Source organism: Capricornis sumatraensis, chromosome 3 (assembly GCF_032405125.1).
Source record: "Capricornis sumatraensis isolate serow.1 chromosome 3, serow.2, whole genome shotgun sequence".
Taxonomy (NCBI): Eukaryota; Metazoa; Chordata; class Mammalia; order Artiodactyla; family Bovidae; genus Capricornis; species Capricornis sumatraensis.
This window is the reverse complement of record NC_091071.1, coordinates 31379467-31392987: the sequence shown is the minus strand read 5'-3', so window position 1 is coordinate 31392987 and position 13521 is coordinate 31379467. Positions and strand designations below refer to the sequence as shown.

The 13521-nt window shown below is 48.6% G+C and overlaps 1 protein-coding gene across 1 annotated transcript in view; it reads left to right on the top strand.

The window, feature by feature from the left end:
• Nucleotides 1-13521, top strand: part of SNX29 (sorting nexin 29) — a 568901-nt gene that overhangs the window by 37320 nt on the left and 518060 nt on the right. The window contains exons 4-6 of the mRNA XM_068968397.1: nucleotides 7564-7744; nucleotides 11057-11127; nucleotides 12689-12937. Coding sequence (XP_068824498.1) covers nucleotides 7564-7744; nucleotides 11057-11127; nucleotides 12689-12937 — 501 coding nt within the window. The remainder of the gene's footprint in view (nucleotides 1-7563; nucleotides 7745-11056; nucleotides 11128-12688; nucleotides 12938-13521) is intronic.

Genomic DNA, 13521 nt, shown 5'->3' with positions numbered 1-13521 from the left:
CCTTCAGTGGGCTAGCTCGTGTGGTTTCTGTTTTTGTGGCTGGGTGGGCCCTGGGATGGAGCAAGCTCGGCTTGTTGGAGGAATGGCCAGGAGACCCGGGGGATTGTTGCAGGGTGAGTGACAGCGAGAGTGTGATGAGGTGAGGTGGAGAGGGAGACGGAGCAGGCAGCCAGGTCCCGTCTGGGCAGTAAGTGCCAATTCCCTCCTTTCCTTGCTTTATTTCTGTAATTTCCGTTCACCCCCACCAAGATAATTGGCGCTTGTTCTTTAGAGTCAGTAGGGATGTTTACGTTTAAATCTGCTGAAGTCTTCAAAAGCAATCTCAGATCATTGTGTATTTATTTATTCTTTAAAAATGCATCAAGTTCTGAATTATACACTCTAAAATGCTGAATTTTATATTCAGTAAATTTTACTACAATTGAAAAAAAAATAAAAACAGGACAGTGGCTAAGTTGCCTTTACTGGCAAGTTTGTTTTCCTAACTGAAAGGGAATTTAATAGCAGAGTTAATTTCAGTTTCAGAATGTAAAATGGTATAGCCACTGTGGAAAATGGCTTGATGGTTTCTCAAAAAATTAGCATAGATTTACCAAACAATCCTGCAATTCTATTCCTAGATGCAGACCTAAAAAACTGAAGCAGGGAGTCACAAATATTCATAGCAGGATTATTCACAAGAGCCAAAACAAAGAAACAAGAACCCAAACGTGCATCCATCGACAGGTGAATGGTAACAAAGTGTGGTGTTTACTCTGTGTGTATGTTTGCGCTCAGCCACTCAGTCATGTCTGACTCTTGCAACCCCATGGACTGTGTCCCACCAGGCTCCTCTGTCCATGGGATTTTCCAGGCAAGGATACTGGAGTGGGCTGCCATTCCCTTCTCCAGGGGATCTTTCCAACCCAGGAATCAAACCTGTATCGCCTGCATTGGCGGGCAGACTCTTTACGATGGCGCCATCTGGGAAGCCCATACTATTTATAATGAAATATTATTCAGTCATAAGAAGACATGCTGCTACTTACTATAACATGGATGAGCGTTAAAAACATACCAAGTGAAAGTTGTCAGACACAAGAGATCACATGTTGTGTGATTCCACTTACACGTAGACTCTAGAATAGTCAAATTCATAGAGAAAGTATGTGGAATAGAGGTTTACGGGGGGCGGGATGTGGGAGGGGAGGATGGGGAGAGTGGTAGTGTTTAATGGCTGTGAGGTTTCTGTTTCGATGGTGAAAAAGTTCTGGAAATGGAGAGTGGTGGTAGTTGCATGACTCTGTGAATGTACTTCATTCACACACTGAATCACACACTTGAAATGGTTAAGGTGGAAAATTTTATTATGTATGTTTTGCCACAATTTAAGAGTGAAAAAAAGTTTCTCGTTTACATATTTGTATGGGTCTTTCTCATGTGTTCCTCGTGGTCAAAGCCCAGTCCCTGTGCTCCAGTCCCAGGAGGTGGCCCTGTGGCTGATCAAGTCATGGACAAGTGAGAAAGCCACGGCCCCTCGTCGGAAACTCGGCTTTGCCAGTGCACTTGTGTCTCGTCGTCAGGCTCGCCGAGGTGTGCCTGGGCTTTGAGGACGCCTGTGGTCACCCAGGTCTCAGACGGAAATGTGGAAGCACTTGGCTTGCCTTTTGTTCCTGGGATGGTTGATACTGTGTATGGCTGATTCTGTTGTTGGTTTCCTACTGAAAGATCCACCCCTCTTTTCTTCTTTGGCTTATCATAGCCCTGATTGTGCTTGGGGCTGTGGGGTGTCCTTCTCTAGGTCAAAGCTCATGAGCAGTTTAGCCAGTCTTGACATGTTCTTCACTCTCTTGTGTGCATTTATCCTTGTCTGAATAAAAACGAGGTAATAGAGCTGGCTTTATCTTAACCTCTTTCTTCTGTTCCCGTCGTGAATGCGAGGCCCAGAGTGGCCACCTGATGCGAAGAGCCGACTCACTGGAGAAGACCCTGATGCTGGGAAGCATTGGGGGCAAGAGGAGGAGGGGGCGACAGAGGATGAGGTGGCTGGGTGGCATCACCGACTCAATGGACATGAGTTTGAGCAAACTCCGGGAGATAGTGAAGGACAGGGGAGCCTGGCGTGCTGGAGTCCATGGGGTCACAGAGAGTCGGACACGACTGAGTGACTGAACAATAGTGGAGTGGTGGCAGTGCCCTGAGACAGTGAGGTGAAGGCCAGGAGGGTGGGTATTCTGCCATGACAGAGCCTTCCCACCGGCTGTCTGTACCTCCAGACTGAACGTGTCTTTTGTTGTTTTCAGGGAGCCCAGCTCCTTGTCTTTGTGTTTTCTGTTTCTTGTTGAGCAGTGCTTTGTTTGTTTGTTTATTTTTTATTTTAATTTAATTTTTAAGGTTTTTGGTCATACCCCATAGCATGTGGACCTTAGTTCCTCAACCAAGGGTTGAACTCACACACCCTACATTGGAAGGCAGAGTCTTGACCACTGGACTGCTGCAAGAGGCCCTGTTTCTTGTTTAATTTTGAAGGATATCTCCCCACCCCCAGAGCCTGCCATCTTGTGGGTCCCCCCGAAGTGATTGTCAGGTGATTGAAGAACATGCTCCCTGCATAAGGCTTCTTCTGGTTGCAAGTGACAGCCAGACCCGCAGACAGCCCGAAGCAGAAAAGGGCACTTCCTGACTTGAGTATAAGAAAACTAGGGGTGGAGCCGGACCCAGGGGCTCAGCATCCCCCACGTCTGTCCCTGGGTCTCTCTCGTCACCACTTCTCTGGGTTGGCCTCTCTCCCAGGTGGACCACTCTACATGAGAGGGGGTACAGTGGCCCCAGGAAGCTCCAGATTGACATGGCTATGAAGAGCTCCTACCTCTAGCACAGAAGTTGGCAAACTTCTCCCTTGAGGGATCGAATAGTGAGTATAGTACTTTAGGCTTTGTGGGCTGTAAATTTTTATAGCAGCTCTGCCTTTGTAGTAGGAACGCAGCCACAGACGACTTGTAAACAAATGCACATAACTGCATTCCAATAAAACTTTATTTGCACACACAGTGATGGGGCTGCTGAATCTGGCCCTTTGGTGGTTGTCTTCTGACTTCACTCTGAAAAGAGACAAAGCCTGTCTTCTAGCGGTTCAGGTAGAGTCGTGGGGAGGGCCCACTGGTCCAGGGCTGGGACCAGGGTGAGGCCATGGGAATACTCACTTTAGGCAGAGAATTGCAGGGAGCTCCAAAAACCCTTAAGCAATCAAGATCAATCATATTTTTATATAATATTAAAAAAATAAAAACACAGAAAAGACTCTATCACACGAAGGTCACACAAAAGTTATACAAAATGTCAAACAGGGCCAGAACGAGGGGGCGCTGAGTAAGGTGATTTGAGGCGCCCACCCTGCTGTGGCCAGGTGGCTGCTCAGCCCGGGTCACCTGCCGAGCCCTGTGCGAGACAGTGGTTGTTAGTGCTAAGGGCACATTATAGAGAACCAAATGGAACACAGATCCCCTGGGAAAGAGAGGCACAGGGGCCAGAAAAAAGGGCAAGGCTTGCTGTTTGCCTGTCTTGGCCATGAAGTACTTAATACACGTGCTTTATTTCCTCAATTTTTTCCCCCTTATCTCAAACCTCAAAGGTAGGTAGTTATCCCCATTTTACAGATGAGGAAAATGAAGGAAAGAATAAGGTGCCCAGGGTCACACAAGGCCTGAACTAGAATTTGAGCCAGGGTTTTTGTCCGCCAAAGTGCATTCTTTGAATTGGCATCAGTTCGTGTTGAAACTTTGCGAAAATCCTCTGTCATCCTCTGTCAGCAGGGACCCCCAGGTAGCTCACCTTAGTGCTCCCCTCCTGGCTCTTGTTCTTGTCAGCAGATGGCTTTCAGGAGCTGGGAGAACCAGAAGCCCTCACCCCCTTTTGGAATCTGCCTCTGGTTTGAAGCAGTAAGCAATCAGTGTATACGCCCCAATTAAATTATGGACACTGCAGGTGTTAAGTGGCAGGTGAGCTGCGCTTTAAATAGACCATGTTAATTCTGGCAGTGGGAGCGGAGCCCTGCTGGGCTATTGATGATCAGCAGCCGCATCACTCAGGCGAGCTTTAGAAGGGTTCTGGAGCGGTAAGCAATTTAGAAATGGAAAGGTGAAAACACACCTTGAAGTGTTTCATGTGCTTTCAAGGTCAGACGGAGGTGACTGCAGTTTTCAGAAAAGACAGATGCAGGTGAGAGTCTCTGGACTGAAGTTGTGCTGGACGTACTGATGGTTGTCTGGTGGGTTATGATGCAAGTTATTGGCTGCCTGGCCAGCTGGCCCTGAGTGATACTCTCAGCAAATGTCCTGTCTTGGTTTCTGAGAGAGGCTTCAAGTAGAAGCCTTCCTTTGCTTTATTCTATCTTTATGTACAGACACTGACTCAGAGTAATTTCATGCAACACTTTGCTGCCTAGGCCAATTTTTTTTAAAAGAAAAAATTTTAACTTTTAAATAGGAAACATGTTAAAAGAAAAGTTATGCATTTGTGTGGTTTGGACTGATCTAATGGGTTTCAGGGGACTTTCCTGGTGGTCCAGTGGCTGAGACTCCATGCTGGCAATGCAGGGGGTACAGGTTCGATCTCTGGTCAGGGAACTAGATCCCACATGCTGAAACTGAGTTAAAATTTTAAAGAAGTAACTAGTGGGTTTCAGAAGGGGGTTAGTTTGGCATTTGGGGATTGAGAGAAGGCATTCTGAGTGATCCACTCTGCTGGTGGTTTTACCAGTCTTTCTTGGGATGTTTCTTTGAAATGATTTCAGAGATTGACTTGATCCACAAATGCACATACACATTTGTACATATGTACACATTTAGATGCTGGGAAAAGAAAAAGGAAAAGAGGAAACAACCTGTATGCTCTCGGATAAGAAGGTAATTCTTCAGCAAACAGTGGTTGGCCACCATGGGCTGGACGTCACGCTCAGTGTTTTATCTCCGTTTTCTCCAGTTACCCCAGAAACCCTGGGGGAGTCTACACTTTGGGGCTTCTGTTAGGAGAGAGGAGTCTGAAGCTTAGCATGCTTGAGGGACCTGCCCAAAGGCATTCCCCTGAAGACCTCCTCACCTGTTGTCCTGCCCACGAGACCAGAAGCTTGTTAGGAACATGTCCTTCTTGTCTACCTGGGGGCCCATAGCTTTGCCCAGTTCATGGCTCCCAGGAAGAAGGCAGTCTGTGCTCCCTGAGGTGAATTGCAGTCTTAGACTGAGCTTGTCAGCCTGGTGTCCAGTTTATGGAGATGTGCGTATTCACATCCTTCTAGGAGGAAGGTTCAAAGATCTTGTCACCTTCTCAGAGGGGTCAGTGAGTCTGTTTAGCTCCTGGGTTGAAATCCATCAAGCAGTTGTGAACACGATCCTTTTCAAGGAGGCAGAGCCCCCCTCACTTTGCAAGGTGGTGTGATGACATGGTTCACAGTGAGACAGCTCTGAGGTCCTGCTGTCCCACTTATAACTGTGTATCACTGGGCCAGTTACTTCACGTGGCTGGGTCTCAGCTTTGTCTTTGGCATGGAGACGGCCATGGTGGTTGAGAGGACTGAGGTTAGATGAAAAGTGTGGAGTGCAGTGGCTGGTACATGCTTAATGCTCAGTAAGTAGCAGTGGCTGTCCCTGTTGTTGCTGTTACTATTATTGATAGCATTGAAAAGTACTGATAAACTACTATTAAGTAAAGAAAATTAGGTATATACTAGAATCACACCTATGAAAAAAATCTGTGTGTAGGGACAAAAAAGGCAGGATGTGAAGTGACGTGATGACTATTTTATGGATAAAAACACACTTCCTAGCTTTCCCTTAAAGCCTTAAATCTGTTCCTATTCTTAGACATACAGAAATCTCCCTGAAGGAACTAGAAATGAGGACGGTTAGTTATGCACAGGGATGTTCGAAGCACTACACAGGGAAAATTGGCATTGTATTATGTTCCCAGCAGTCATGAAATAAATTGTATTTTACTGGGGAGCCATTGAAAATCATGTTTCCAAAGATATTTAAATGTTACGGAGAAAATGTCCATGATCTAGACAAGGAAAGAAATAAGTCCAGATACAAAGCCACGTATGTGTGGTGTGTATATATATATATTTAAATGTACCCGTGTCCCCTGGAGGAGGGCATGGCAACCCATTCCAGTGTTCTTGCCTGGAGAATCCCATGGACAGAGGAACCTGGTGAGCTACGGTCCATAGGGTCTCAGAGAGTCAGACGTGACTGAAGTGACAGAGTGCGCACACACACACATACACAGCACACAGTATGACGATATGTTAATTTCTTACTGCTGCTCTAACAAATTGTCGCAAACTTTGTGGCTTACAACACGACAAATTAATTTTCCTACATTTATGGAGGGCAGAAGTCCAGAGCCAGTCTCACCGGGCTAAAGGCAAGGCGATGGCAGGGCTGGTGGCTTCTGGAGGCTCCCGGGCAGGATCTGTTCCTTGCCTCTTCTGGCTTCTGGCAGTTTCCAGCACCCCTGGGCTGCGGCTGCATCACTCCAGGCTCTGCTTCTCTGGTCATGCCGCTGCCTTCCCTTCTGCCTCAGATCTCCCTCCCTGTCCCTCTTTTTTTGTAAAACTTTTACCATTTAGTTTTATATTTTTGGCTGTGCTGGGTGTTCGTTGCTGTGCACAGGCTTTCTCTAGTTGTGGAGCGCAGGGGCTACTCTTTGTTGTGGTGCTTGGGATTCGCATTGCGGTGGGTTCTCTTGCTGTGGTTCCTGGGCTCTAGAGCACAGGCTCAGTGGTTGTGGCGCACGGGCTTCTCATTGCCGTGGGTGCTTTGGTTGGGGAACATGGGCTCTCGGGTGAGTGGCCTTCAGTAGGTGAAGCATGTGGGTCCACTGGTTTTGGTTCCCAGGCTCAATGGTTGTGGCGCATGGGCTTAGTTGCTCCAAGGCATGTGGGATCTTCCCGGACCAGGGATCCAACCCATGTGTCCTGCATTGATTGACAGGTGGCTTCTTTACCCTGAGCCACCGGGGAAGCCCTCCCCCTACCTCTTTTAAAGATACATGTGGTTATGTCAGGCCCAGAGAGACTATCCAGGGTAATCACCCCATCTCAAGATCCTGAATTTAGTCACAGCTACAGAGTCCCTTGTGCCATGTAAGGTAAGATGTCCAGATTCCAGGGTTTATGATGTGGTTATCTTTGGGAGTGACGATTCAACTATCACAGATGTCAGTTTTGTAGAAAAAAGCAAAGTGCAGGCAAAGAGATTGATTTGAAAATGTTAACAGTGATCACCTCTGGATGGTGATCAGGTCATTTTTTTTGTTTGTTTTTTTCCTGCACCAAGCAGCTTATGGGATCTTAGGTTTCCTGACCAGGGATCGAATCCAGGCCCATGGCAGTGAAAGCCGTGAATCCTAACCACTGGCCTGCCAGGGAATTCCCTGGGTAGGGGGGGTTACGTTTATTTTGGGTATACTCTCTGGTATCTTCCTTTTCCCTGCTAAGAAGTAACTCTTTTACCACCATCCACACGGCCCCTGGATGCTCCTCTGCACGCGATGTGCGTCCCACGGCGTGGTCCCCTGTCTCCGCAGAGCCCGTGTTCTGGTTCTACGTGAAGGAGGTGCTCAGCAAGCACGAGCTACAGCGCTTCTACGCCCTGCGCCACATCGCCTCGGATGTGGGCCGCGGCCGCGCCTGGCTGCGCTGCGCCCTCAACGAGAACTCCCTGGAGCGCTACCTGCACATGCTCCTGGCTGACCGCGGCCGGCTCAGGTACCTGGGCAGGGCGGGGGAGCGGGTGCCCCCAGGGCGGGGGTGACCATCGCAGGATCTGCCTGCCTGCGTCTGGGACGGCTAGGTTCCCCTCTTCCAGCCCCAGCTTGTCTGGCTGGGCCATTGGGCACAGTCCACCAGAGACCAGGTGAAGATGCCTGTCGGGCTCCGTCCACGCGGCAACTGCATGCAGCAGGCACTCAATAGATGCCTGTTATTAATAAGGCCTGGGGTGTGGCGTGAGCTGTTGTCTTAGGACACGTGTGCCCCTCTTGGCAGAATTTTAATCTCGGTTTCTTTCAGATCCAGACTTTCTTGCTGTTTAGAAGTCGGGTGTTCAGTGCCCTGTCTCTTGCTGTGTATCTCCTTGCACACTCGGCACTGGATGGTTCTTCTGGCCTTTTTTTGTGTTTTTTTTAAAGAGGTTTGTCGATCTCAAACTGATGGAAAGTAACGGGCGTTTTAAGTTGAGAGAAGTTGTTTGTTGTTAGAAACAACCCCTCCCATCCTTTTGTTTTCTTTTTTTCTTGATCATACAGTTTATTCCATCAGTTAGTAGAGGCGCGGTTACGCTGCCGTAACAAGCGGTTTGGAAACCTCAGTGGCTTGAGACCACCAAGTCCGTGCCTTCTGCCTGCTGCGTGTCTGTCGTGGGTTGAGAGTCTCATCTCAGAGACCCAGGCTGACAGAGGCACATCTCTGCATATGCTTTCTGGACTGCCAAGGCAGACAGGGGGCTCTGGCTAAGGGAAACACTGGCCCTCCAAGCTTCTGCCCACCATGAAGCTTCACTTCCATGCATATTTTATTGGCCAGCAAGTCACACCGCCATGGGCTAGCTCAGCAGGGTGGGCGAGGTATGGTTATTCCACAGCAGTAGGGAGAAGGCACTCGATATGTATCAGTGAGAGTGCAGGCGGCCACCTTCCCTTCAGGGACGTTTGATGGATGCTGTAGAACCCGCCGGGACAAGACTTGAAATCACTCGCAAACTGCATAGACGTAGCCCTGCTGGCATGTCGGTGTGTTTTCCTGTCATTATGCCTGTGTGCCGATCTTTATGACTTCTCTCTCTGTCTCCCTCTCTCCATCCCTCCCTCCCTGTCCCTCTTCCTCCCTCCTTCTCTCACGTTATTATTTTCCCTCTGAGATGGGGGGACCAGACGTGTTGTTTTGTGTCACGTGATGGTCCACAGAGACAGTGATCAATTCCGCCCTGGCCCCTTGAGTAACTTCCACATCCAGCGGTGCCCAGGTCCTCAGCAATGAAGTGTCACCGAATTCAGTAAGCTGGCATTCGTTTCATCAGTGCTGGGGCACATTCCTGTGACTTCCTACGTTGCTGTGCGTTCCCTGGCTCAGGCCTCCTCTGCTGTTTGTCCTGCTGCTCGAGGTCATCCTTCTTCCAATAGTTTAGGTGTTAGGTGTTGGGTGTTGGGTGTTCCAGGCTTGTGCACTAAGGCTGTCAAAGATACCCTTGAAGTTCTCCTATTTGATGTGGCCTGTGATACAGCCTGTCCAGCTGTGTGTTCAGACCCTGTAGCGATGAAATGGGAGGGATGGGGGCCAGGAAGACTGGTGATACTGGCGATAGCAGTACCCACACGCTGCTTAGGACTACTCATGTCTGAGTTGGGAGGCTGTGCATGTCTGTGGGTACCTCTGAGCACTAACCAGCTTTCATGAAAGAAAACACACTCATGTTTTTTGGTTCTCTGGTGGCTCAGCGGTAAAGAATTTGCCTGCCAATGCAGGATAGGCGGGTTCAATCCCTGGATCAGGAAGATCCCCTGGTGAAGGAAATGGCAACCCAACTCCCATATTCTTGCCTGGGAAATCCCACAGACAGAGGAGCCTGGTGGGCTGCATATAATCCACGGGGTCGCAAAAGAGTCAGACATGACTAAGCGACTAAACAATAGCTCATGTTTCTTAACAGTAGTTTTTTTTTTTTTTTTTGCGAAGCTCTTTCCAGCAGATTATTTACAGGTGCCATCTGTCATCCATATCCCCACGTTCTGCATCTGTGGACTCAACCAGCTGTGGATTGAGTGCTGTGTTTAAGACCTGTGGCTGGTTGAACCCACGGTGGCAGAATTCGCAGATTTGGAGAGCTACCTGTACGATGCTCTTGTATGTAAGCATCCTCAACTTTGGTATCCATAGTGGGTCCTGGAGCCAATCCCCCACGGATGCTGAGGGACAGGTGTCCTTCAGAGTCGTACTGTCAGTATCAAGGTTGAATGCGACAGTGAGCAATAGATGGGAATCTACTGTTAAGACTCACAGTCGTACTTCGCTGAATCACTAGCCTCTAATTCAGTGTGGGAAAGCCAAGTTCATTTACATGCAAGAAAACTGGCTCCAGTCTGTAAAGAATCACAGTTTGGGGAATCAGAGGTCTGACTGCACTGCCAGCTTGAAGATACAGCCTCTGCTTCCACTGACTTCTTTGCTAGGTTGAGTCTGTTGACAATGATGTCTGTCTTTTCTTTCTCTGTTGGTTGTATTCAGTCACTTAAGCAGCTATGTATCCGATGTTTTGCTGAACTCCAGGTCACCCATCACTGCCCGTGCTTCAGTGAAATTGAATTTTGACTCCATTAGTTTAGAGTTCTCTGACCTGGTGGGGAAGTCAGAGATGAGGATATTTACTTGTTAATGTTTAGCTGGGGGTCGGCTAAAGAGCTGGGCCGTGGGGCTGGGAGAGCTGCCTTTGAGCCCAGGCTGTACCATTTATTGCTGAATGACCTTGGAAAATGGAATGTCCGATTGGCCTCTACAACTGCCGTTTAGGTCTGTGGGCTTTTTTAGCTTCCCAGCCCATTCCGGGGGGTAATTTGGGCTTTTGAGATTGCTGCCCAAACTGGTGTTACATACAGATGCCTCGGTTGAAGGGCCCAGGGAACTAAAATTTCGTTCTGAAATCGTCTCTTCTTGTGTGTGTCCACTCGGGGGTTCCTGTGGGCTGGCTTGGATTTCCTGTCTCATTTCTTAGAAACGTTGCTTGAGGGAAAGTCACCACTGTTTGTCCCCTTTTCCTTTCTGCTTCATAAATAGTGTGTTTCCATCTCATGCCTGTCTTGGTACTCTCAGGCCCTAACGATCTCAGGGGACCCATGAGGAAGTTGTAGGGTATACATATTCAATCCTTTGTTTATAACCAGAAGACCCAGCAGCAGAGACCCTGCATGGCCACTTTGGCGAGGACAGGCACGAACTTTCCAGGGAGCCATATGAAGGAACTGTCTGGCTAACGGATGCTGAGAACGCCGGTTCAGAGCATTCCCTCTCTCTCTTTTCCATTTGCAGCACGTTTTATGAAGACTGGGCTTTTGTCATGGATGAAGAAAGGTCTAGCATGCTTCCCACCATGGCGGCTGGTAAGCTTGGCCAGGGCCAGGGGTGGGGGGTCCTGTGAAGCTTGGTGAGCAGAGGAGCTGCCTGGGAGTGAATGTGTAACTCCACGGGGTGCTGTGGGTTCCCCGTCCCTCACTGAATGAAAGGGCCACTCATCACTCGCCACTATCCTTCCTTTAGTGGTGATGAACACTGAGTCCATTTATCTAGAATTGTGATACCCTGGCTGGGAAAGCGTGGGGTTGCGGGGTTTTGGCTGAGGCTTTGCAAGTGTGAGATAAAGATCCAGGGAACTGGGGGAGGAGACACGTCTTGGAAGCCTGGCTCTCCCTCCCTCTGGCAGGTGGCCTGAAGCAGATCCGTTGAGTTTTTTACCTTTACCTTCCACTTCTGCAAAGTGGGAATCCTGATGGCACTGCAGTCACATTGGTAGGGTTGTGAACGAATCAGATGAGAGAGTCAGTATCTGATTTGTCCTGGTGAGAGCCCTGTCTTGATCCTAGTTGACGAAGTATAAAATTGTCTAATGTTTGACTCTCACTCAAAAGGGGAGTGCAACCGAAGTGGGTACCTTGCTTCTTTCTTCCAAATCCTCTGTGGCCTCCCCTTTCTCTCTTTCCTGAAAGTTTTCACTGAGTCCCACCTACTGAGTTACATTAGGCTTGTCCATTGATGAGGAAAAGTCAGATGACCTTGATGTTGTACGTAGGTCATAGAAGACCAGTGTGCATTTTTGCCTGAAGATGTAATGGACATGATATTGGTGCACGTTTTTTTTTTTTTTTTTAAATTGGATGATAATTGCTTTACAGTGTTGTATTGGTTACTGCCATATGACAACGTGAATCAGCCATAATTTTATATATCCCCTCCTTCTTGATTGGAGAAGGAAATGGCAACCCACTCCAGTAATCTTGCCTGGAGAATTCCATGGACAGAGGAGCCTGGTGGGCTCCAGTCCATGGGGTCGCAGAGAATCGGACATGACTGAGCGACTGTCACTCACTCACTCCCTCCCTTTTGATCCTCCATCCCCCTCCTCCTATCCTACTCCGCTAGGTCATCACAGAATGCCAGGCTGGGCTTCCTGAGTTATATAGCAGCTTCCTGCTAATTACCTATTTTGCACAATAGTGTGTATATGTCATTTTTTGATTGATTACCAAGCTGGTTTTGGTGGGTGATGGTCTTTAATACTCTGTAAGAGATGCTGTTGTCCCTGTTTTATAGGTAAAGAAACTGAGGCTCAGAGAGGTCGTGAATGGCTTGACCAAGGTCTCAGAGCTACTGAGTGCCCAGGCAGTCCGACCCCAGAATTTAAGCCTTCCCCTCCCCATGACTGACTTCTTATTTGGATTTGTCTTCCTGACAGATAGGGAGAGACTTTGGAAGACTCAGCTCCCATGATAGCGGTGTCTCCTGACCCCAGTTTTGTGGGAGTTTTTTGTTTGTTTTTTTAAGTCACCGTTTGAGACGAGTGTGTACCCTCTTGTGTCCTCTAACGTCTGCAGCTTGTTTATTGTGTTGGAATGTGACTGTTGAATAGCAGACACTCCAGACTTTTCCCTTTTCGGGGGAGGGTAGGTCTGAACTCCATACTCTTCGCAATTAACATCGACAACAAGGACTTAAACGGGCAGAGTAAGTTTGCTCCCACCGTCTCGGACCTCTTGAAGGAATCCACGCAGAATGTGACCTCCTTGCTGAAGGAATCCACGCAAGGAGTGAGCAGCCTTTTCAGGGAGATCACAGCGTCCTCGGCTGTCTCCATCCTCAGCAGAGCTGAGCAGGAGACCGACCCCCTGCCCGTGGTGTCCAAGCACATCGGTGCTGGTGAGAGAGGACGGGCCGGGCGGGGTGGCGACTGGGGGTCGGGTGGGGATGAGATGAAAGCACCAGGGAAGTGGAATCTGATACACTGGTATTTTTCAGTTCACGTTTGTGTTTGTCCTTTTTACTCTTATTCACTCAGAAGGGTGCTGAGAGGCTTCCTGGGACGTGAAGATGACAGGGTAGCCAAGCCAACAGCTCAGTCAGAGCAAACCGAGAGGGAGGGCATGATGGTCACGTGAAGCCGGAGGAGGTTGCCCCTCCTGCCTTTGTCCCTGCATCCGTTTGTTTGTTTAATTATCCTTCTGATCAGTGGGATGAAAGCCCAGCGTAGGGTGCTATGGAGAACGTAGACTGTTGAGGGGGTGACGTTTAAGTGGAGGCCGGGGAAACAGAGGAGGTGGTTGGCTTTGACTCTAGGCTCTGGGGAGGCAAAGGAAAGTGGATTCAGTTCTGATTAATTTCGTAAGAAGTTTTACAGTGCCCCTTGAACCTTCTGGGACATCCAGAACGTTGAAACAGCAAAACAGGAAATTTTGGGTATAAGGGCTTAATCCTGATATTCTCAAATCCCTTAAATAAGGCAG